Genomic DNA, 27,019 nt, shown 5'->3' on the forward strand with positions numbered 1-27,019 from the left:
ATCGGATATAGGCAATTCACCTGCAGTTGGTGTGGCGGACAAATACGAATGAAATCAGTGGGACAAGCCAATTAAATTTTAGTAATTCTAGTGTAATCTTTGGAATGTATATGTGGAATTTGTGGGACATATTTAGTGGTTCAATATTAACTCTCTATGCTCTTCAACAAGGTACCGTTTATCTTTCATATATTGCACACGCAATGTCAATTATCTCGCTTACAATCTCGGTTTACCTAAAATACCCGCAGTGGGTTCTTCTGAGCTGAATATAGCTTAATTGCTGCATTTAAATCTCTATTCAGAGCGATTCAACGAACACACACATCAAGACATGTTCTTTGTTTTAATAGGAAGCCTAATCTTAATATTTCCATTCATATCTACCGTTATGTTTAAAGCAAATAGAACCGGCTCGTGCATACACACACACATCTGCAATTTAGGAAACTAAAACTTTAATAAAATCCTGTACAACATCTCGCATTGTGTTACAGTTTTGTTGGAAAATATTTACACAAAAGCTGAACAATATTCCTAACGACTTTCGAGTAGGAAGGAAATACATTTTCTCCATATTCTTGTTTACCATTCAATGTTCTTCAAAAATCTTTACCCACAGAGTAACGTTCCGGAGGGAATATTTTCTTGACGTTTCTATTGATAAATGTAGGGAATTTTGCATATATCGTCATATCACAATGCATCTCGTCAGTTAAGTAATTTCATCAAATTATATTAAAGGCAACCCACTATTGTCATACGGAGGGATAGACTAACTTGAACATTGCAAGTCACGAATACAGGAAAGGGCAATGAAATTCAGTCTAAGTATGTTTCAGCTGATTTTGAGATTGTTTGTTGAAAAAAATTTCTCGGCGGCGGCGAAAAAGTCGGCTTGAGCCGGCTTAAAACGGCTCGGCTGGAGGTTCCTTTTAACTTATTTTTAAAATAAAAACGTTTAGATAAATTCATGGAGAATGAACTAGTAAGCATGAAAATGAAATTGTACGGAAAGCGAAAATGTAGGTAGATTAGAGGTTGTTCAAAGTGCAAGTGGAACTGGTCTTGTTACAAGCAAGTCTCTAAGTCTAAGGTTCACTAACGCGTCAAGTTTTATTGCCTCAAAACTTGAACTAAATGGAAAATCATGCTCCGGTACACTCATTTAACTCATTAAGAAAATGGTTTTCGAGAAGAAATCGAAAGCTCACGAAAATCAAGTAAAAATTGAAAAGAAAAAAAATCGAGAAAATTCGCAAGGATTCGATAAAGTTTTCTCAAATTTGTGAATTAACTGATTGTGCGCCTTCGGCTCGTTCCGCAAAGGTCATACTTGCCAAAACAACAAACTTAGAAGCGAGGACGTAATATACCATTCTGGAAAATTCATGAAAATTCAAGAAAATTTTCAAAATTTTCTTAATTTTGAAAAAAAAAATCAAAAAGTACTTGAGCTGCTTAGGATCAACAGGAATCTCGGTTTTCAAAATTATTTCACCCATTCACCTTTCGAAATCTTTATTTCATTTTCCAGCCGTTTCAAGCCGGCTTGAGCCGTGTTTTTGGCACCGGCTCGGCTTGCTCAAAAATGGCCGGCGGCGGCTTGATTGGCGGCTTATTTTCGGCGGCGCTCATGCCTGATAAGATGGGCAGGAAAGCTGATGTTTTCCAACCAAGCACCTAAGTTGCAAATGGATCTGATGTACATACCCACATTTTAGAGAGACGTTGCAATTGTGAGTTGTAAATCGTATCATCGATCTATTAGAACATAGGTGTCGCTAATAGTTTTGTTATTTTAGAATCACGATTTTGCATTTTGTTCGTATGGGAACTGTGTACAGAATCTGGGTTTTTCTTATAGACGGTCGATAGAGCTGACGAGTGTTAACTAATAGAGAAGAGTCGAACCCGTGACATATAAGCTGTGAGTCCAGCGCTCTATCTATTAAGCTATTTGCCTGATATACAAACAAAACTAATTATAAGTGTTTATATGGACCTAATAGTACCTGCATGCGAGTGGACTTGGTACAACTGTATATAAACATGCAGTTTCGTTTGAACGAATGAATCAGCTCAAACTTTCGGCTGAAATTTGATTGCCCTTCACTGTAAAATTTTCGACGAACTGAGATTTATCAATTCAAAAATAGTGGAACCGTCCATCAATATGCGTTCATGTCAATAGTCTTACTTACACAAACCATTGAATCGTTTCATCGGAAATTATCTTTCAAAAATAATAATGGCAAAATCCCATTAGGTCAATCCAATATCATCATGCTGCACTGTGGCCTCGGTTACTATATGTGTATAAAATATGCAACTGCATTCACCTCGAAATGATAAACGTATAACCGCTTTCAAGTGATACGTATTTTATGGCATTCTAACCTGTGTCAACTGCTGCTAGTCCATCCCACCGAACCATCTACCAAACACTCGATATATATATATATATATTATGGGGTGAACTCAGGCACGATGATAAAATCATTTAATTTTTTATACGTGAAAACCGTAGTCGGGTTCGGATTTTAACGCTGATGCATAATGTAGCACCAGTCTCTGGACCCGGTGTATGTAACATTATCTCTATGTGTATATGTAGTGTACATGGGGCTAGGTGACGCGAATAACGATAGAACATTTTGTGAAAATGGAGTTTCTGTTCCGAGTGGCTGTATTATACAGAATGGTGTCAGAATGATAAATGTTTACTGTTTTTTTTGTGTGTGCTTTTTTGTTATGGACAGCGGGGACGACGGTTGTGCAGAAATGTCGGTGTGAGAAATGGCTCAAAATTAAATAATCGGTTTATTATGCGTTTTTAGTGAACCCAACCAGATGGTTGCCAGAATAATATTGCTGCGGGTGTTACCTCTGTTTTACCGACTTCGACAACAGACTCTCATATTACCCCCTTTGTGTTCGTTGTTGCCTTGGCAGATTAAAAACTTTTTAATTGCAACACAAAATTTATGTATCCAGAGAATTGGAAATTTCGTTGCATATTATTGGCATATTTTAAGTGTATCGTGTTGGAATTGATGGAGAGTTACACGGATGGGTGTGTAACCCTCCATAGTATAGCTGTTGAGAAATTAGTTTGGCAAAAGTTTAGCTGATGTGTGCGGTGTTGGATGAAAACGAATACCAAATTGATCATTTCAACAACAAATAATTTTGGTCTGGAAATGAGAATCTAGTTTTGTCACTTCAGCATGAAGTCTCGCCGCCAAACCATTTCAAATTAAAATGTACAGTGAATGTCAAACATGGTTTAAATGATCAGATCTGAATGTTACGATGGAAACAATTTAGGAAATGGGGTCAACTTGCTTCAACTGATTCGTATCCTCGAATTAGCATTCTTTTGTGAACGGTTGTACGAGTCATATGGAAGGTAGAGCAAAGATAAAAGTTGGTACGCCTGTGGTGAGATAGAATGAATGTGTGAATGGTACCTATGGGAGAGAATGCGAGCGAATTGAATAGAAAATTGGTTCCATTCTCTGATGAGACGACATAACTACACGGTCAATATCGTTAGGAACGCTAGGAACGTTAGGGCTCGCATTGCGGCCCTCCGCTTCGCTCCGGGGCAATGGGCTGGATCGCTCGGCGTGTTAAAACGCTTTTTATGTACAATCAAAGTTGGTATTCATTTCGTAAAAAGATGAATTATTTAGGGACGAACTAAACGCCTTTACGTTTCATTTCGTAAAAGTGTGAATTCCCTAGGAAGGAACGATCAAAACGTCTTTACGTTACATTTTGTAAAAGGATGAATCCCCTGGGATCAACGAGGTCGACTCGTGCGACTGTAACATGTAAAACTGCAGTTTTTAAACACTGATGTGTATGGACCAATGTATGTAGTGAGCACAACCGATTTTACGATGATTTACTTTCTATCAATAAATACTTTGTAAACTCTTCCTTTCACTTAATGTATCGAAACTATGCTTTCCCTGAAGGTTCTGCTAATTTTGAGGTAATCTTGAGATCTCAATCTCAACTCAACTTGAGATTCTGGTAATCTTGAGTTGAAATTAAGATCTCAAGAAAATCTTGAGTTGAGTTGAGATCTTAACTCAACTTAATCTCAAGATTGTCTTGAGTTGACCTAAGATATTCCACATTGAGGAAAGACGTTGACTTGATAAATAGCTGCAATAAAAAATATGATTTTTAATGGAGGAAGTTACCGACTTTGTGTGAGTTAATTGTCCTTCTTTTATTTTTTGGTAGGTGATTTCCTCTGACAATTGTTTTTCGATATTTTGGAAGAGAATTCGGTTCTTGCTGCACCTCTGAGTAAAATTGAGTCCTGGACAATATTACCACCCAAAACTAAACGATAATCTCGTCCTGGGCGATATTATAGTTTTTTTAAACGATAGTATCGTCCTGGACGATAATATCATTTAAGAAAGCGATAATGTCGCCCAGGACGATATTATCATTTTGGACGATATTATCGTACAGAAAACGAAAATATCCATTAGATTTTCTAGAACGGTAATATCGTCCAGAAAACGATACTATCGTTTTTAGAACGATAATATCGTCCAGAAAACGATACTATCGTCCAGACAATATTTTAGAATTTTTTCAATTTAGACGATATTATCGTCCTGGATGAAAATTTTTTGGGCGAAAATATCGTTTTTTTGGACGATACTATCGTCTAAAAAACGATATTGACGGTGTGGAAATGTCCCGCCACCCCATTCTCTCCCAGGTGTCAGTTGTCATTCACAGGTTCATTGTATCTCGCTACAGGCTAACCAACATATCAGTGCTCTGACGACAGAGCAAAATATTTAAACAATGAAGGTAATGCAAATATTTAGCGGTTCAGAGAAGTTACAGATGCCGACTTTCAGGTAAATTCATCTTTGTAATGTTGTCATCATCGCATTTTCTTGTGCCTAATGTTGTTCCACCTGCTACGTTTGTATGGAATCGAACTCACCACACCACTAACTACCAAGGTTCTGAAAGGACAGGTTAAGACACCCACGAAGGCGGGTGACACCGAAATCGATAAACGCACTCAGTACAGATTGTGTGTGAAATCAACTTGAAGAAAATGTGTTTTTAGGAAAATTCGGGATTTTGTTTTTGTTACGTTGCCTTTTTCATATAAAGAGTTGTCAGACAACTGGTTCTTTCAGAACCTTGCTAAATACAGCATGACGCAAACGAATTTAAGATATGAAACGATATCAACGAAATTAAAATACGAAACGCACAAAGGCTACAATTTCAACGAAGCATCGGTGACTTTTAACCGAGTTTGATGACTGCGTTTTAATTGTCGACGACAACTGGTAAAAACAGCTCAATTAAGTTTAAAACCGTACTCACCAGTGTTCGACTGTTATTATGATTATTGAATGAAACGAAATAAAAATTTAATCGATAAGCCAAAAAAATCAATTTAATAATTAAAAAATAATTCAGAAATAACTGCAAGGAGCCACAATATTGAATGCATCAACCGATAGAGCAGACAGTTTTTTGTTTTGTTATAAATTCCGTAAATTTTCATTCGCATCGAATTACATCAATTAAAAACGAAATTGGTTTTCTGATTGAGTCGATCAGTGTTAATGGACATGTGTTCGACAATGGAGCCGGATTTTAAATTATGCGTGGAATGGGCGAATGCTGGTGGTGTACACGTTCATAGAATGTAACCTCTATGGTTGCATTTATAATTGTTTAGCGTAAAATAAATGAATTTTTCGACCCTCTCGATTTGACCACTTTGTAAATATTATACGAAATTATTGGATGCCATATCGCGAATGCTTCATTACAATCAATGTGAGGTGTTCATATGTAAATTTGAAATTAAGCCGTTGCTTCAGTTATTTACGAAAACGAAAGTTTACGAAGACATATCAAAACATTTTACTCATTAAGCACCTGGGAAATGAGTCATTACTTCATTGGCATGAGCGGCAAAACGCATTTCCTGGTGGAGGACTTAGAGAGTAAAATAACCCACTTCTTTGTTTGGAACTTTGGACTGACGTTGTTTTTCGGATTTAAGGCAGTATACTATGCAAATATCCTTCCTGACTGCATGCAGAATTTTTGTGCCATAAGTGAACTTCGCTCTTGGAATTTCCTATTTTCTCCCTGAAGGTAAACATAGCGCTTTTCACAACGCAGGTAAGAAAATAGTCACCTTATCATCTCAGCTGAAACTTCGGGAGCTTTGTTGTGAAAAACGTTGTGTATTTCCTAGTGACAAAGCAGGAAACATCATTTTCTAACTCTTGTTTTGACAGGTAAGAAAATGAACCATTTCTACCCAGATCTGTCACCTTTTTTTCTCCCCTCAATGATCATGAGAAAATTGCAACACTTACTCTGCCGTGAAGAGAAAAAAGAACTTTTCTTACTTGAACTGTCACTTTCTTTATGTTTTCTAAAAATGGTATGGCGAGTCAATGTTTTTTGTTTCGAGGAGAAAAGCGGGACAAATGGGAAATTCCAACTCGGGCGAAATTGTTCTTCTTGAAATTTCTAATTTTCTCCTATTTTCCGTTTATTACGCCCCTAGCGCTAATGTTTCATAAGATTCGTACGCCTGTACGGAAGACGAATCGGATTAATTTTTCAAACGAGAAATTAACAATTTCACTTTGACTTGCATTCATGCATAACATGCATCTTGTATCCAAAATAGTCTGAAATCGTTTACCAATTTCAATATTGCATTTTATGTACGTTACCAGAGAAAATATGATCGAGTTCAGCTTTTAGTTGTCATATTGATTTTCTTATATCCTCCAACCAATGCTGGTATACGGTACAAAGTAAACGCTATGTGCGCCTTTGAGTGATTTGAATTTAAATTCGAATTGATTTATTTTGGATATATATGCAGTTCGCCATGGCTTATTGCCGATTTAATACCGTAGTTCGAGGGTGCTGGTTGTACACGAAATATGAATACAATTTCGATCGAAAAATCTATTTTTTTGCCAGAAACAAGCGATTATTTTCTGTTTTTGTGTCTAGTCACTTCTTCTCTTTTGGTTTTATTTCTGCGTTATTTTACCATTCGTTTTGAGTTTCTTTTTTCGTTTTTCTTTCATTTATACTCTTTACCGCTTTACCATTGCACTCAACCATAATTTTCAATTGAAATTTCTGTTGGCATTAACGAGATAGCAAAAAATAAAATTTTACACAAAGTGCACTTCATATCACAAAAGTTTATTCTCGATTTTGTTGTTGCATAAAAAACACACACACAACAACTTTCTATTAGATTTATACAGGGTCGATAAGATGGGCTGAATCAACCTGCTCGTTACGAATGAAACTCCAAAGCTCGAACGATTTCGAGTCCTCCGAGTGAACATTTTGAAGTAAGTGGTCAGATGCTGAAATAGACACTACCGCTCAGGGTTAGTGTTGCCATAAATGTTTAAAATCATTGATAACTCAATTAGTATGAATTTCTGAGGAGTATAATGTAGGACCGGCAACGGAAAAACCATCCATAAATGAGAGCATGAATTTAACGTCCAAAAATGCGAACTTATCGAGTTATAATTCTGTCTGTCAACACTGAATTACGAACGTCCTTTATGGATGTCCCCTAAAAATATGCTTAAAAAAATATTTTCCTAACTTGTTCCAACCTAAAAGGTTCTTTTATGGTAAATTCCAAGGTAAATATAGTGAGGAGGTAATGTCATTTAGACGTGCGGCCTAGCACATAAGTTCGATGCCAGTGACATCTTTTTTTTAAATGGTTGACTATGATTTTCTTGTATTTCACAAAAATATTTTCACTATCTCACAACAGATGGCCCGACTTTCTATTCCATTTTTTGCTTTCAACGAAGGGATGAGATGGCGTTTATATCGAACTTTCGTGCCACCGCACATCTGAGTTGAAAGATTTTGATTGTTTCGAGAATGCCATTTTTCATGTATTTGTACTGAAAATGACGACTTGGAAAACGCAATATCTCCGGTTCCCGAGTGGTTTGGTAGGCGTGTGATAGCTGCTTTTCTTTGTATTTCAAGTGAGAATATTTAAAAAATAAGTTACGATATTGGACATTTTAGCGAAAGCAGAATTCTTGGCTTTACATAGTTGCCGCGTCTCAAAAAATATTCTTCGTTCTTTGTTTGGGGATTAGACTGCGTCGAGTCCTCCGCTATCGCTCCGGACATGATGCCTGTGCCAAAATAGATCATTTTCCTTTTGCAACCCAATTTGAGGTCTTATTTCCAAAACAAAAATTACCACAATCCAGGGCTTATTTTGGAAATTTCAATTCTGAAACATTTTTCGGAATTTTTTTCTGGAAAATAAAATGTCTAAAAATAGGCCCTGCAACGAACTATCAACACTAAAACTATCAAATGGAGAGCAACAGAACATCACTTTCAAGAAAAAAAAAATACAAAAGCCCTGTACTGATCGTTACTGATTGCCTGACTGCCGCATCTATATTTATAGCTGCTCCCTGTATATATTGTGGACTATGCAACTATAATTATAGATCATGTGGCTGTAAGTTGAAGCATAAAACTATAAAGATCAATCGAGTACTTAATCTATACTCTTGAATCTAATTTGAAAATTTAATACAATTATTTCGAGTTCGCAGTCGTTTGTTGACAAAACAATATCAAAGTTAAGTTCTTCCTCCATCTATTCTTCCATAAACTTTTAAAATGTTCATATTTGAGCAGCGAAATTTCAATAAACGTTACTCTTGCATGACCATACCCGATACGAAATGGAATTGCAAAATTCGACAATTTTCTAATTATAAAACTTTGCATTAATAAGCGATGCATAGCGAGAATTCACATTGAACATAACCTATTGATCTTCCATATCAAGTAAATTGGCAAACTATTTCAAACATAAAAGTTATTCTAACGATAAAGTTTAGCAGAAAGCCTTCCTTCGACATAAATTTTGAGTTGGAATTCAATTTTGAGAAATTCAATAACAGTAACAGACAATTGAGACCGAAAATATTAAATTTGCTACAGTAGGTACGGAACAATTCAATAACGGAAACCATTTTCAGAGCGTTATGTCATCAATTATCGACGGATATGGCAAAACTAAGTGGTAAATTAACAATTTATTGTTAGGTTTTTATGCGGTTTTACCAACACCGAAATGTATGCCAAAACGAATGAAGTGAAAGATTTTGTATCGGATCTGTTGATGAATGTTTACACTACGTCAGAGGCTATAGGCCCTACTGAAAGAAATATTGAACCTCACAACATATTTACCAACGCGTGACTTAAGTTGCCCATGAATTGATGCTCAGTGCGGTATATCAACGTGCTACGTGACTTAAGTTCACCAAGAATTAATTCTTAGTGCGGTGTACTAAGCACTAGTTGTACTAAGAAATAGTTGTACTAAGCACTAATAGCTGTACAAAATATTTGATCAGATTAAATATTTTCCATTTAAATGTAAAATTTCTGTTGATGAACAATATTTGATCTACCACAATCAGTCCACACACACAAAAAAACGGAATGTGTGTAGCCATTGGTCTTTGACCTTTTCAGTGTATCAAAGGTAAATGGCGCACTATGTCAGTTTGCTATATTTGAAATTGTAATCGTAAACATACATATAATGGGTCTATAGGGCTGATATTACATTTTGAAGGTTTCGTTGGCGTAGAGAAGAAAAAAATTGAAAATATAAAATGAATGACAAAAGAAAACGAGCTTCAATTTAAAAGTCCAATTTTGAAAATGTCAAAGTTTAACAACATTTTCTGTATTCCAGACAACCAAGAAAAAATTATCGATTTTTTCCGGCTTATAAGAGGCTCGTACGTATGCAATGTAAAGATTGTAAGTGGTGTGAAATAGACGGTATGGCTAAGCTCGTATACCATACCGAATTCGAAAATGGTTACTTGTTTAACGAGCGGAGAAAATAAGAAATGCGAGTTGGAATTTCATTTTTCTACCCGATTATAACACATAATTGTGACTGGTGGTATCAATATTCGGTCTTTTCCGTCTGTCAAAGTGACGTGTTAAACGTCAAACAAAAGTATGTAGTTTATCTACTACTTCGTAAATTTACTTTCATTTGACGTTTAAAACGTCACTGTGACAGATGGAAAAAACTGTCTTAACTGTCACAATTTTTCATCCGTGTGTGATGTGAATAACTATTTTTGTCCAAGAAACAAAGTGATCATTGGATTAACAAGAGTTGAGAAATAAAAATTTTCTAATCTGAGCTGCCACCACCGCGAGCGTCAACAAAACGCTATCTTCTCGCAGCATTTGAGTTAAGAAAAAATAAGTTTATTCACGTCACACGGATGAAAATTCCTTTTAATGCGTGCGGTGTGATTTACCTTATTTCCTCCACTCAAAAGGCCGTAAGAAAATAACGTTCTGTTGACGTTTTGTCTAATGACAGTTCGGAAGTTCGATATTTTCTCTCCTATTATTTGAAAAATTAATGTACGCACAACTGTCCCTTCAATGAACCATCTTTATCAACGTATTTACGATTACCATTCACATAACAAATTGAACCATACATCAAACCTGGCAATAAATACTCCAAACCAGCCTCAACTAGATTCAACCACATATACATCTCCGTCTAAAAGTGATCTGAAAATAAACCAAACCGATACATCGTAATCCGTTGCCGTTCGACTTTCATTTTGCTGATGAAAATTCTCATCATCGATTTCACAGTGAAATTACTTCCGCATGGCCATCTCCTTTCAGTCTATTTAGTCTATTAAGTTATTCATTCGACATCCCATTATGTAGTCATAATTGCTTCGGAAATTAGGAAATTGCTCCCACCTACGAAATAAATTGCAATGGCCATCCAGTTATTTACTTATAACGTTTGGGTAATGACTCGTTGGTTGTTCCCATATGAGTTATACGGAATTGTTCAAATAAATGTCGAACTATAGAGCATATCATTCTATCTCCCTCTCCCTAGCCTCATTTCCTTAAATAAATTGTGTCCATATTTTCGAAGTGTGGAGGTAAACTCATTGTAACGTGTACGATGAGATAAAATTACGTGTCGTTTTTATATGTATAACACAGAATTTTGCACGTTGTTTATCAGAACCTATTTTGATGTTATTGTGTGTATAATATGTGGTATAAGGTGCATCGTCCCACATGTATACCATGAGACTGTATCTGGATGAAAACATACACCAAACTTTCATGGTAAAGTTCAGAACAATCACATAATATTTACCAGGGGTATGGTGGGTGCTGTGAAGGATTTTGATTTAACTTTATGTGTTACAAAACTTCGGGTATAATAAAGTCACAGGGTACACGTTTGGCACAAATTCCTGTGTTTTAATTAGTCTCTAAAGTCTCCAACCCTCGATCCAACCCCACCGGAAAGTCTTAAAACTAATGTCGGTTATATGTATCCGAAAACATCATGTACATTATGTAACACCCGAAGACGTCGCTCGAACGATATCTTAACATACTCCTAATGTCTGGTTTGGTTCCAGCAGATAGAGTGATTTTTGCCGTTGCTGATGAGTTTTGTTACATTGCGATGATGCACAATATACAACACAGCTTTACACTTATCATCATTACACAATTTGTGTGTCATTCATTCAAACATATAACATGATAGGACTGGTGTCTCTACATGTATGTGCGCAACATAAACGTTACATTGTAATGCGCTATGTGTGTCAGTTTAATCATGAATTTTACATATTCTATTGTCGGTGGTAATAAATTCGGAAAACATAAAACGTTTCAAGATAATTAGTTGAAATTTGATTTTAAATAATTTATGAACATTCGTTTAGGTGGAGGTTAAACAATTTCCCCGTAATTTACGGGGCAATTACTATTTGCAGTGAGAATATAATTGAGCTACGTATTGAGAATGGCGCACAGTACGGTAAATGTATGTCTTCAGCATGTTCAACAGTAATTCATAATCACTCTGGGGGTGAAAACCTCAAATGCTAAGAATTCGTGTGACTCATCAGAGGCCGACGGTTTTTCAAACACACGAAAACTGTAATCGTTTACATATCAAGGGACAAACAAATTGAAAATTAGAGTTTTCGTGCTGATCCGAGGCGAATCAGAGGTCAATAAACACACGAAAACGAGTTTTTAAATTTTTATCCCTAGGTCTGTAGCAGATAGCAGATTTATGCTCAAAACAGATGTCATTATTACACATCTGGGGCCTAATACTTTGTATTGGATGTCATGAATAACCATTACGTCACTAGGACAGAAAAGTTGAAAAATCGAGTTGTCGCGTGAATTTTGTTGATTTGAGGCGAAGCCAAGGTCCGAGTAACTTCACAAGAAAAGCTTTTCAGCTGAGGTGGGAAAATGTCTTTTATAGCTAATTTCATAATAAGGTAGTAAGTGGGAGTGTTTTGCGCATGCATTAGATGTGAGATACGAGCGAAGCGAGTTCGGCAACACATCGTGTGCGCAAAACCCCCCCATTTACTACCGTGTTACGAACAAGGTTTTATCTAATGTAATGTCATATAATAACAATTAAAAACTAATTTAAAAAATCGAACTGAAACATCACGCCATGACACTGTCAAATATTCATATTCCCAACAAACAAATCTCATATTTAGTACACCGTCAAGAATCTGCCAATTTTCAGTGAATAAATGTAAAATTATCCAATGACTGTACAAACCAGGTATGGTCTGTTCATACAAACCGGAGGACTCATGAGAGGTGAGTTTGTTTATGTGAAATCGCTATGTCCTCCGCTACATACAAAGTTTGACATTCGACCATACCTTGTGCTGACGTTCATTGAAATTATCGACGTTCGCCGTGAATAAATGAGAAATTATTATCGAAGTTAGCCGTGCGCAAATGAACCATTATTGAAATTTTCAGTTCATAAATTGACGTTCAAAGAATGACGTGTTTAAATCTAGCTCATTTTGATTCTAAAACTGTCACCAAATTGTGAATATTACAGTAGATAAACGTCTATTGTACTCAATGTTTGTGCGATTGTCTTGTCGATCTACTCGGTCAAATAGTATGGTCACATATTTTTCGTTTCTAACTTTTGTTTCGACTAAAGCCAAGTATACAACCAGCCGGTGAAATGAAATCTTGACACAAAATGTATGGGCCATCAGTCAAAATATTTAAAAAATGTATGAGAATTTCAGTTCACCGACTGTGTTCGAACATCGCACTCGTGCGTTCGAATATCAACGGCCTTTAATTTAAAACGAAACGTTTATTTGCTCACTCCGCTCCAATAACTCTAACACTAAAGTTCTGTCAACAATTTTCAGATCACAAAAGCGTCATTCCAACATTTATTTAATTTCTATGCATGCGCTTGTTAAAACCATATTTTGATTACATGTTTGCTGTTGACATAAAAACGGCCTTCCCAGTAAATAATGCAGTTTTTTTCCGTCATACTGCCATGGTATAATACACAGCCATATCCCCTTTGGTGAAGTTGACACTTTAATTACAAGTTTAAAAGGATGCTCAAAATGCGATGCTTTATTTTGTGTGTAATATAATAGACAATGCGGAGTATCATGTTAAAGCGTAGGAATTTCCAGCAATAAAAACAAAATTCTCTTTGCGAAATACTTTTTTCAAAGTTTTCTACTTAAGCGCCAACAAAACTTTAAAAGTCGATGATGTTTACTTATCATTACAAGAGGAAACAGAACACCGAAATGTAAGAAACACAGATGCCCTTAAGGGTCGACTGTGTTTCTTGTGGTAAACCTTGGATGAATCATTCAGAAAGAGGACGTATCGAATTATAAATATTTGAACGTCGCGCGGTATACTCATCGAAAACTATATACATGTGATTGATGGGAAGAAAAACTTGCCCTGTTCGTCTTTTAAGAATATCTTCTCGGTGGGAAGTTCTCACAGACAGTTGACGTTGATTGACTTGTGGTAAGATGTTTTAGGCTTTTATTGAAGGTTGAAATAAACCTTGCATTATGACGATCTTATTAGGTGGGAATCGATGACACCTTCGATAACATTTCATGAACAAAACTGAATGTAATGTGTGAGAGGCTAAAATCTACACGCATCACTGATAAAAATCGGACAGCCCGTGTAAACCTCACCCCTATCAAGTAATGTTATCCCATTTTCATTAGGTAGATGTTTCCTAAACAGATCCGGACTAAAAATCATTTACAAATATTCTTGTTGCATGAAATTGAATTACTGTCCCATAAAGAGAAAAGTTCGCAGAAAGGTAAGAAAAACAATTCGATTCCAAAATAAAAGAACAAGAAAAACAAATTGAATTATGAAATCAACAAAAATTAATGCCGTCGCGACATTAAAAAAAATCAAAGACTGCCGTCAAAAGTTCACAAAAACTTAACTAACTGAAAGGAATGTCAGTTCAATATAAATTCGCAAATTCAGCATCAGCGCGAACAACAGAAAAACCACCCCCAAAAAATCATCTCCCTTTCTCGCTAGAGACATCGATTCAATTGAATCCAATAAACGACAAATGGAGCTTTCTGCAAAAGAGCATTAATTTCATTGTCACCCTTTTATCATTTTCTTACTTTACTTTCTTTTTTGATGAATGGAATTATATATTTTCGGTGTCTGGGGCGTGAATTGAGAATCTGACAATTCATTTAATCGCAGCATCATTTTTCTTTGTAATCAATACCTACCACCCGTATTTATATGCCTAAAATGGCTTAAACTTCTCCGTTCCATCCATACGAAACAGTTCACCTACTTCGACAACATACTATATTAAATGATAGTTTTCAGTCGTGCCTAACCGGTAGTGTACACGTAGCCATCAGGGCCAATTATTTGTGAAATTTGCGAGAATTATGAAACTAGGTTTTCGCCAAATTTAGTTATATTCGATAACCAGGTGTCCAGGTAGAGCGATGGAATCACGCCCTATATGTCACGGGTTCGACTCCCGTGTCAGACATAGTTCATAGGGTTTTTCCTAATCGTAAATGATTAGTCTCTGCTGTTAGTTAGGCGTGAGGTAATTTGGCACACAGTGCTAAAACAACGCATTTTTCAACTACGTAAAAGGTGAACTCGCACACGATTTTTCGATACCAAAATTTTGTAAAATGAGTCATTAAGTCGATGACATAGCTAAAAAGCATTTGAAGCAATAAACTTGCAGGTGCGAGTTCACCTTTTACGTCAGTTAGTTAAAAAAGCGTTCTTTTGGCACCGTGCGCCAGATTCCACGATACCGTTAGTTATCGTAATAGGTCTCTAAGAAAACACAAAAAAAATGCTGAGCACAGTTCTTGTACGTCATGCGTAAGTCACAATCGTGATGCTAAAATGTCAACTACTAGAGACACCTATGTTCTAATAGATGAATCATACGATTTATAATTCACAACTGTAAAATCTCTCGAAAATATGGGTAATGCAACTCAGGCCTATCCCATCTTATCGATAAATTTCACAAAGTTTCGTTCAATTTCGTTAAATTTGGAAAGATGTCGTTATAATTAGCAACATTTCTCAAAATGCACAAAGTTTCGTTAAATTCGAAAAGCTTCGTTCAATTTAAAAGATTTCGTTAAATTTACAAAAGTTCGTTAAGCTTCGTTAAATGTTACAAATTACGTTAAATTTCACAAATTTCGACAAATTTCACAAAAAAATAAGACCCTGGTAGTCATACTAGTTGGCATACTCCACACATTACAATATATACGAAATTGGAGTTCGGTCGTTTTAAAAGAGATAAATTGTGTCTTCTATGTTTCCTGGATAAATGTGATTTGCTCTAATTTATGAGTTAACCGGAAAAAAAATAGGAAGAAATCGTTTGTGTTGCGCACAACGTTTGTTGCTACAATGTCGAGTGTTTGTATATATTCACCCCGAAATTTCATTATCATGTTGATAGGTTGGCAAAATATATGGTCGGTATTTTCCAGGCCTGCTCGCAATGCCTGTGTGTATAAATGATACTTTGGTTGATAATCCTAAATGCGTTTGTTCTGTTCGAATGTTGTATTTAAGAGGAAAATGTTTTGTTTTTTCTTCATACAAAACGAGTGGCAATGACACTGAGACAGAAGAGGGGTGGTATTTTTGTGTATAACTCATTGGTAATTAAGTCTAGCATTGAGAATTTATAAAACCATTTCTATCCATTCATTGAATTTATGTGAGAAACCTTTTTCGCAGAACAAATGGGATTGTCGACTGTTGAGTTGTTGTTTATTATTTGTATGCTTTCTGGCAAAAGTTTAAGATTTTTAGGCGGTGCTTTCATTGCCTTACAATTAATTATTTTCTGACGGCTTTATTACCCTTACAATTTGGTTTGGAAAAATGTATTTCTAACCCAAGTCGATCAGTTGACCTTCAATTGTCTTATATTTCGCTAGACTTTTTCATACAGACTACTTCATTATGTAGAAATTGACATATCGCATGAGTGAATTATAAGAAAAATGAAAATTGTAACAAAGTGCAGAAAAGGTAGGGTTGACGTCAGTGAACGTTGGGCAGGAATTTGATCTAACTGTTTTTCAGCTCGTACATCTTTGTACGGTTTCACCACTACAACGTGCGTGGACGCAACTATTTCACCCGTATAAAGACGAATGAGCAGTTTTGTATGTATGAGTCGACCAGCTGAAAAACAGCTTAATCGAATTACTGCCTAACTTTCACTGACGTCAACCCTACGTTTTTTGCACTTTGTTACAATTAACCTGCTGCGTCTGCCACGTCTGCATGATAATTTAAAACAAAAACTAACCAATGGCATTGCAAGGTGTTGAAATTGATTTTGCATTTAGTCAATTTGCATAATTTTGTAACGAAAAACAGAGCGAATGTTTTTGTGAAAAAAAGAGGGAAGCAAAATTATAATTTCCTGGTCCGTTGCTCAAACTTTCCCATATCTAAATTAAATTCAAAACTAAAAAAAAACGAAAACATTTTTCACCAACAACACAAGTGAAAAACAGAAGACATTCTTACGTAACGAAATATGAAATTTGTCGCAAAAAGTTTTGTCCCTTTTCGCCTGTGTGTAGCAAATCTTCCAGACACTAAAGTATTTTGTTGTATTTTAACTATTTATATGCCAAGCATTATGCACAATATAATATTGTTTACGAGTATACCATATTAAGACGAAGAATATCACAGTTTCGTAGCACAAATGAAACTGGAGATCTCTGCAGCAAACCGAGAGAAGTGTAACGAAAACATGTTTTTGAAATTTTCCAGATGCAAAATTATTGTATTTTATATCTCCAGCTACATTTACACTGAAATGTATACCGTACTTGAGCTTTAAAGCATACTGGAATATTATTATGATAAGTAAATATATGCGAGATAGGGAGGAGGATACATTATTTACCAGCGAAGGAACAAAGTTTTCAGTTTTGTGCATTAATTAATTGCCGAAAAAGGAAACTTTTTTCCATGAATAATTAGTTTAGAATTAAAGAAGATTTGTGCACATAGCACCATTCATCCAACGGAATGAATAAGAGCTTTTCGGAGTAAATCAGTATACCGTGTTGTTTGTGCAAAGCTACATAATATAATGAGATCGACGGCTGCTATTTCTGTTGAATTTCATTCGGACGTCACCATCTGATTCACCCTATTTATGCTAAGCCAGTTGTTGCCTTTTGCATTCCCAGTTCTGGGATTCAAACGAGAGGGATTCTTTTGAAATAGACGTATTTATCAGCGGATGTTTTGATCTTGTAAGGTCCTTAGGAGCCAAAACTACTATCAATCAAATTCGTTGATGCTTCCACTAGCCACGGGAGACGATCAAAAACCGAAGATATGCACTTTTCTTAGAGAGTTCTTACCAGATACATGAACGCTACGTGATCGTGCGGGGTGTCGTTGTAAAGGTAATTTAGAGGCAGATGGGCTTAAAATTCACCTACACTGAGATATGAGCAGTTGAAAGTTGTGGTAAGAAATTGACTAGTTCGGCGAACTTGTAATCGAAAAGCAACAGAAGCATTGTGGAGTAGAAGTGACCTATGACCACGTACCTGAGTCACAAGATGTACTTACTTAACGCTATAAACAGAATAGTATCTTGAACGGGAACTATACATCTTGCTGCCCTTGCAAGAGAAAAACAAAATGATAGGACCGCCGGCCGTCGGGAATTATACACAAAACAAAATCCGTAATATCCCCGATAAACTAGTAGTGCCACACAAGATAGGCGAATTTAAACAAATCCGAACGGACAATCATTTAACCCCTGGTAGATTGCTTAATGGCTGGGAAGATTTTCTTGACCGTGATGGAACATAGCATTAACATTACACACGAATAAATCTCTTCAGGCCATTCAGTATACATACGGTACGGCTACGCCACGTAAATACGCGTGGTTTAGATGTACAACAACAGCACTAAATCATTCATTATGTGCGGTGTGTGTCTCTGTATATAAACGGAGTACATAAATCCAATTCAATAATCTCATATAGCCATAAAACGATGAGACTACAGACTAGTTGTGTGTACACGGTAATCAATATAAACTTCCAAATCAGGCAATTGCTCTTCATAACAATTGTGCATTATAGACATAATTCCTCTCGTACACACAACGACATTTGCATGAAGTGTCCTGTTTCCGAAAGCATATGTTTGTCCATTAATGTCCTCCGATTAAATTATGGACATCAATTTCAATTGGGTTATTGAGAGCGATTATTAACGCACCAATATGTTTGCCTAAAATTTTGAAGTGTGCATTGCAGTGAGCAATTCGAAAATCGGATGAATTCCGATCGAATGTCGACAAGGGCTGATAAGCATTTTTTTAAATTTGAAATCCATTTAGTCAACGTCATTCGTAATAAGTTCGGAATGTGGATGAAAATGCCGGAAGTTAGAAGGGTAATTTCCCATGAAAATGGAGTTGTTGTAAGCCCACGAACTGAAATTTTATTGGTTATTGAAAAAAAACAGGCATGCCACAACGTAGAGGGTCATTAACGCCATTCGAAACTTAAGTGTCCATTCCACTCAACAAAAAGTACTCCGTGAGAGAGCCGTAAGAGAGCGAGCTGTCAAATAAACAAAGGAAAAATTGAAAAAATTCAATTTTGTCTCTCACACGGAGTACTTTTTTGGTAAGCATTATTACAACTGTTCGCCCACTAGTGGCTTATTATTCGAAATTTAAATTCTTAAAAATTCTGAAAATTCCTAAAAATTCCAAATAATGAACCCTGTGATACACTAATCCACCACACAGGACCTTGCAAAAGGTTATCAGCATGATTAGGTGTGTCACAGTGATAAGAAGTGTTTATTGTGACAAGGAATGTCAATTGTGACAAGGAGTGTCCATTGTGACAAAGAGTGACAATTATTGTGACAAGGAGTGTCAATTGTGGCAAGGAGTGACAATTGTGACAAGAGTGACAATTGTGGCAAGGAGTGACAATTGTGACAAGGAGTGGCAATTGTGGCAAGGAGTGACAATTGTGACAAGGAGTGTTAAAAATTGTGACAAGGAGTGACAATAATTGTGACAAGGAGTGTCAATTGTGACAAGGAGTATCAATTGTGACAAGGAGTGTCAATTGTGGCAAGGAGTGTCAATTGTGACAAGAAGTGTCAATTGTGACAAGAAGTGACAATAATTGTGACAAGCAGTGTCCATTGTGACAAGGAGTGACAATAATTGTGACAAGGAGTGACAATTGTGACAAGGAGTGTCCATTGTGACAAGGAGTGACAATTGTGACAAGGAGTGTACATTGTGACAAGGAGTGTCAATTGTGACAAGAAGTGTCAATTGTGACAAGAAGTGACAATAATTGTGACAAGGAGTGTCAATTGTGACAAGGAGTGTCAATTGTGACAAGGAGTGTCAATTGTGACAAGGAGTGTCAATTGTGACAAGGAGTGTCAATTGTGACAAGGAGTGTCAATTGTGACAAGGAGTGTCAAATACTTTTCAAAGATTCCAAGAACAATTCCACTTCGCTGATATGTTACACCGTGAATCAATACGTCAAAATGGAAAGAATTTTTTCCCATTCAATAGCACAAGATGAGCTGCGCAATATACAGCGATGTGTCCTCGGAAATAGCGCATTAGCATTTCTCTGCTACGCAGTTATTAACCACTATGGTCTATACAGTGGCCTAATAATGAATTCAAGGGTTTTCGGTGATTTCCATAATTTCTATGGGCGGGCGTGAGTTTTCTATTGTATAAATCCATGTAATAAAGAACCAGCACACGATCCGACTAGAATAGCAAAATTTCCGAATTCTAAAATTGAATTTTTTCTCATTTTTTTTTCAAATGTGAAATTGATCGTCGATTCACGAATACCAATCGTATTGCAAAACTTAAATAACGATAAAAAAGCTGAAACGTGAAACGAAATGCAGATATAACCCCCAGCCGTATCATATTCATATTTTATTTACTTTTGCTACCACAACGCGGCTCTAACCACACTGCACACTTAAATACTTTTTCTACTTCAGTAATAAAATATTCATCACCCCATGGCGCATAAACACACGTCAAACAATAAATTTTCCCATAAAAAAAAACTTTGTTTTAAAGCTTTTCACAACTTATGCATCGTACACATACAACACCCGATGAGTAAGAATGCGCCACCATCAATATTTTTTTAATACCATGAAAACAACACCTAGGAAAAATAATCCCAACTTATGAGCAATGATTTATTTTATGACTCAGAAGGAGATATTGTTTATGGGTCGTGAAATGGGGAAAAAAATAAATCCATTAGGGCGATGTGACGATAGCAGAAGTAAATTAAATATCCAGCCGATAATGCTGGTTATTATTGTTTGAGCTTTTTTCGAAGCTTTTTTTTATTGTTGATGGAATATTCGATTACAGTTGGGAATATCCACTGTGCTGTTTGTAAGTTTTGCATGTAAATGTATCATTCAGCACTATCAAGGGAAATTATTATGCGTCACATTAGCTACAGTTGCCGCGTACGGCTTTATTAAAAATGTAAGAATTTCCACCTGAGATCATGGAAAAGAATCGGCTTTAAAAACCCAGTGTAAATGATATCTTCAATTCGTCGAAATAAACAGTTTCACGCCTCAAAAGCAGGGCTTATTATTCGGAATTTATCCGGGAATGCTCAAGAATTTTTAGGAATTTGTTCTTCAAAATTTTAAAAATTGCTCAAAAGATTGTGTTTAAATTTCCAAGGTCAAACAATTCAAATCGCACACTGAAAATGTTTTTTGCGTTTCTTGATTGAAGTTCTTGGCCTCTCTCTTCTTTTGTTTGTATGAGTGAACCAGATAAAATTCAACGAAATTTTGTAAAACTTACCGAAATTAGGCATGGGCGATAATGATAATGATTATCGATAATTATCGATTATCAATAATCGATAATTATCGACTTTTTTTAGCGAAAATTATCAAAACAATATCGATAATCGATAATTATTGATATTTTGATAATTATCAAGATATCGATAATTCGATATATCGATATTTTGGTCCGAAATTCCGATATTTATCGGTATATTCCTATATATCGGTATATTATCATGAATTTTCAGATAAATATCAAAATATCGATATTTTATAATTATCGAATTTCGATATTTTGATAATTATCGATAATTATCAAATTATCGATAACGATATGATTAATCGATTATCGATAATTTCTTTCGATTGATATTATCGATAATTTTGAACGTCTCCCATCCCTAACCGAAATTTAACGAGACATTTTGAGACATTTTCCGAAGTTTGAGAAACTCTACGAAATTTCACGAAACTTAGGAAACCTAACGAAAATTTGTGAAACTCCGCGAAATTTGCGAAATTGTGCGAAAATTTACAAAATCCTACTGTCAACATTTTCGCAAAGAATAGCCCTTTGTGAAAACAACAGTTGTTTCTTTTGTGTCTCGCTGACAATCAAATACAAAAAAAAATACCAGAAAAATGACATGAGAATCTTTTACCATGATTCAAAAAGCAATCCAGCATGACAACTACAAGTACACCAATCGCCAGATTACTGGCTCGGTATACGAGTATATGCCTAAAGGAATCAAACACACAACTACCCTCTGGCTTTGCACAGAAAGAAAGAAAAAAACCTTAACAGAAGGGTAAATAATTTTATTGACCCTTTTTCTGAGACTTTGAACTCGCAACACTTATCACTCTGCCACGTTTTCTATTTTTCTATACCGTACCGTTCTACCATATAACCCCGAATCCAAATTTTCTTCATTACAAGAACTTGTTTTTTGTCGGTTTCGGTATATACATAAAGCAATTGAAAGGGATTTACAAGGTAAAATAAATGTTTCTTCTTCTTCTTTTTTTGCCCCTTTCGTCATTTCGAATATATAAACATCGTAACACGAAGAATGTACCAATGTCTATAGGGCATCTCGAATTGTACGAATTCGTGCACAAAATACACAACCATTCCCTCAGAAAACGTACACGTATGTACCACTCCGTGTGTGGTAGTGTATTCCATGTGACACACGAATAAATCCTTTCACAAGTTAAATCAAGAGTAACTACGGAAATCTACATACCTTTTTGCAATGTTCCAGTAAATCCATTTTATCCCTTAGGCACGTTGTGCCAGGTGTCTTTATGTTCAAATCCGTTGTCCATCGTCCCTCTTCGGATAAATGTTGTGGGTGATATGATTGGCCGGCTTCGCACAGTACAGCTATTTGTGGTTCCCATCGAGGAGACGCTGCCTGTTTGTCGAAAGAAAAATTGAGAGAAAATGTTTAGACGGGTTTACTGGAAAGGTTTATGGTAAGCTGTAAAGTTGTAGACAATTAAAAAAAAAAAAGAATAATTTTCGCTCATTTGATAGAGTGGAAGGAATGGTTCATTTGAATGGTTAATGAGTTTCGTCAGTTGGTTTTCAATTAATCAAAAAGTCGGACCAAACTTTCATATGAAACATGACAGGGTGTACAGACTTTACTCGCCCACACAATACTTACAGAAGAAAGGTCATTTTAAATCTACTTTGATGGTCCTAATCTCAACAATTTAATCCGAGAAAATGTTTAATAAGGGATAGAGAAGCAATTAGACAAAATGGTATTCTGATCAGAGTCGTGTTTATTTCCTTCGCAGTTCCTTGTTTGTAATTTGGTTTCAAACAGTCAGCTAAAGGTCTACATACACTTACGCCATTTAGTTCTTCACTTACGATCACGAAGCTCCTCCCACTTTCTATTGTTTTTAAGTAAGCGAAGTGGCTGCCATTGCAGCTTAAATATCAAAATCAGAGCCAATTATTTGTGATATTTTTGAAAATTTCGTTAAGTTTCGCAAAGTTTCGTTAAGTTTCACAAATGAAAGGCGCTAATTGAAATGAAACCCTTTTCGACACTAGTGCTCGTTTAGACATTTGTTTCCAAAACTTTAACCCAAATTTACTTGCGTTTCTAAGACGTTGAAGTCTAGTACTTTGGGGCCGTCACATTTCGTTGGTTGAAGGAAAAAGAATCAAATCAGATAAATGTTTTAGCCAGCTTTGTCGGCTGTTTACGACTTCCTCATCAAATTTTTCATTTATGTATGTGATAAAGACTCTGATTAATTCGTTCTTTACGTCCGATGTTCTTTGATTTTTTTTTTTTCAAACAAAAAACTTTCGATTCCAAAAATGAATGCATTATCTCTCGCAAAAGTTTCACTTAATTTTATCTGCGGCATTCACAAAAAAACATGAAATTTTTTTCGGAACAAGTTTTTTAAAACTCTGCAGATTCATTTCGAATATGGATAAAGTTTGCGAACAACACTTTTAGTTAAAAAAAGAACGATTTTCTACAAACTTTTGTACAGCGCTAGTTTCTCTCTGAAAGACTTTCAACAAGAGAATTATGAAAATCATCATCTGTTATCGACAACAACAACAGCAATGATTGCTTTATTTAAGTATAAAACATTGAAGATTTTGTATTAAATACAAGAAATTGTTTGAAACAAGTGATGCAATAGATTTAGTTCTTGAACTGGCGTTTTTAGAGCTTTTTGTTGGAAAGTGTGTTTTCAGGCGGTAGAAAACTCCATTCCGCTGCTAACCTGTCACATATGCCTGTTCATCTGTTATTGATAACGACGACAAAAATAATGACAAGCTCTGGGTAATATATCATCTTCAATTACTGTACTTTCAAACGTAACCTCACTTAAGTTTCGTTAAATGACATTTGTACGGATCGATCGTGTGCTGTTGTTCTCTTGAAAATCTTAAGTTTTTGTCAATTGCTCTCGTTTTTCATTATTCGAGTCATTTGTTTTGTGACTAAAGAGTCGATTTGCTGCCGATTTAAGTGGTGATTTGTCGTAGTTCATCGAATTTACGTGAAATTTGGTTTAAATTGCAATTTGAAAGAAGTCATTGTCTGCATTGACACAACGAAACGATATTCTATTGTACTGAACGTGACAAATTGAACAATATTGTAAGGATGGCGTCCAAGTGTAAGAGCTGTAACAACACTATATCGAATTGTGATTTCATAACTTGTGCCGGTGTTTGCGGCGAACATTTTCACATTAAGTGTGTTTCTGTCACGAAATCCATGCTGACTGCTGTGACGAACTCCCCAAACATCCATTGGTATTTCATCATTGTAATGATAGCAATAGAAACATTTCTGCTGTGGTAAATGGCATAAACGAGTCAATCGAACGTCTATCGAGCTCGCTGTCCAGTAACTTGCTCCAATTCTTGGATGGCTTCAGGATCCTGATGGGCAAACTTTTTGAAACCATCGGTACCGTAAACATTGCTCAAAATTTGTCTAACGCTGCTGATGTACATGAGCAAGATATAGAACATCGTAAAAAAAATTTCACTGAACATCGTCGTATGGAATGTGATCAGCTCGACGATATTGATCTTAAAGGAAACGAAACCGATCTTATAACTAACGAAAAGTGTCTCAACGGTTCAAATTTCGGTACGCCCGCTGCTACTTCTATCCATAATCGTACGAAAAGTGTGGTCATTTCGAATATCGGTAAAGGCATCTCAACTGATTACCTGGAAAATTACTTGGTGGACGAACTGAAAATCGATAGAAATAAGATCCGTGTCTCGCTATTATTGCCGGCCGGTAGAACTGTGAACGACATGATATTTCTACAGTTTAAAGTGACCGTTCCAGATGACATGTATGCGTCAATAATGGATTCAAATACGTGGCCTAGTAATGTATGCATTCGTGATTTTGTCGACAAGCCGAGACGAAGCGTAGGAGTGACGTTGGAAAATTTTATGAAAAAGACGGGATGTAAATCGATTAATTGTTAAACGATCGTCTTCTTATTTGTTCTCATGTTGTGTAAACTTTAGTTCTCTTCTTTGTCAGTTGATTTTGATTTGTGATCTCCCAAGCTGCGCTTGGCTTCGGTTTAAATTGGAATTTTGATCTTTAAATTGTTGAAATTGTTCTGTATGTTAATGAATCGTCGTTTTTGTAAATACGCCAGTAAGGTTTAACCCGTTGGTGGAAGAAAAATAAAAAAATAAATGTTTCGTTCATTCATTCATTTGTATGAGATTTTTTTAACGTTGATGGCATCTCTTGACGTGGATGGCATTTCAAACGGCCTTGAAGATGATCTATAGTAAAATGCATGTTAAAAAAATTGAAATGCATGATTTGAAATCAAGCGATTAAAGATTTGATCGAGGGAAGTAATAGACCCGATAATAATACTGGTCATATGCTCGCCGTATGTAACAGGCTAAAGCCTGCTAAATTTGATTATATATGTCACAGCCAATGGGATTATTCATTGCATTTTGTGTTAATGAACTAGTATAGCAGCTGAGTAGTATCTGGGAACCTACAACAAAACCGCCACCAATGCAATAAACAATTTGATTTCGTTTCATTGACGATTGGTCGAATGACATTTCTAGTGAGAAAAGTGCCGAACTTTCTCTACCGAGACGAGAAAATACAACTTTTCTCACTCGAACTGTCACTTTGTTTATGTCGAAAATGGTATAGTGAATGGATGAGTTTTGTTTCGTGGAGAAAAACGGTAAGTAACACCTCGCACACATGAAAAACGTTGTGCTTACCTCTGGGAGAAAAGGGAAATTTCAACTCGCTTCGCTCTGGTCGTAAATATCTTTATATAACTATTGAACAGAGGTGCAAATTAAGGATTGAATTACGATTAATCTCATAGATTTTTCCTGCTACCGGACGGAAATCACTTGAGACGATTGTTCATCTTTACATTGAACCACTTTCCAACAATAGCCAACAACTACATTACAATCAAGTATAATGTTGGACACTAAGACTAAGAGGACAATACAAAATTGGATAGAGTGTGCAAAAAAGGAAAGAAATTGTCCTTTACTTTATTGGATGCCAGAGAGAGAGAGATATATATAGAGCAGACCAGAGTATCTTATTCCAATTTTTAAGAACTTTATTATATTTTTCATTTCATGTTCAAGTATCACATAAAATGGGTAAATAAAAAGAGACGAAAATTGAAGATTTACCCATGAAAGTATCAAAATATGCAAAGAGATAGCTGGGTTGTTGGGAAAATAACAAGATAAAGTTTAAACAACGAAACTGTGTAGCATCATACTATCTGAGCCGTTATTATACATAGCGAAGATCATACATCGTCATCCAAATATTTAAGTATAACAATATTGCACAACATAGCAGAGAATAAGCATACAGAGTAGTATCATCACCATCATCATCATAGAGTAGGGTGGTTATTATTAGAAATTTGGATGCTAATGGCTGTCATTCATTGATAAATCCAGTTATTTTTCGACATTTGGTGCAACAGCTCAAGTCATTCACGTCAAAATTTTCAACTGCCCAATTCAGAGCGACTAGGAGTTTTGAGAGGATTCTTCCATTGA

General features: G+C 35.8%; 1 protein-coding gene across 4 annotated transcripts in view; it reads right to left on the minus strand.

Moving 5' to 3' along the window:
- The window catches only part of LOC119074385 (amyloid-beta-like protein), a 104,969-nt gene that overhangs the window by 46,504 nt on the left and 31,446 nt on the right, over positions 1 to 27,019 (minus strand). For all 4 annotated transcript variants that reach the window (XM_037180501.1, XM_037180502.1, XM_037180500.1 and 1 more), the window contains exon 2: positions 22,668 to 22,838. In XM_037180501.1, the coding sequence (XP_037036396.1) occupies positions 22,668 to 22,838 (171 nt within the window). The remainder of the gene's footprint in view (positions 1 to 22,667; positions 22,839 to 27,019) is intronic.

The sequence above is a fragment of the Bradysia coprophila genome, unplaced genomic scaffold, assembly GCF_014529535.1.
Source record: "Bradysia coprophila strain Holo2 unplaced genomic scaffold, BU_Bcop_v1 contig_151, whole genome shotgun sequence".
In the NCBI taxonomy this organism is placed as follows: domain Eukaryota; kingdom Metazoa; phylum Arthropoda; class Insecta; order Diptera; family Sciaridae; genus Bradysia; species Bradysia coprophila.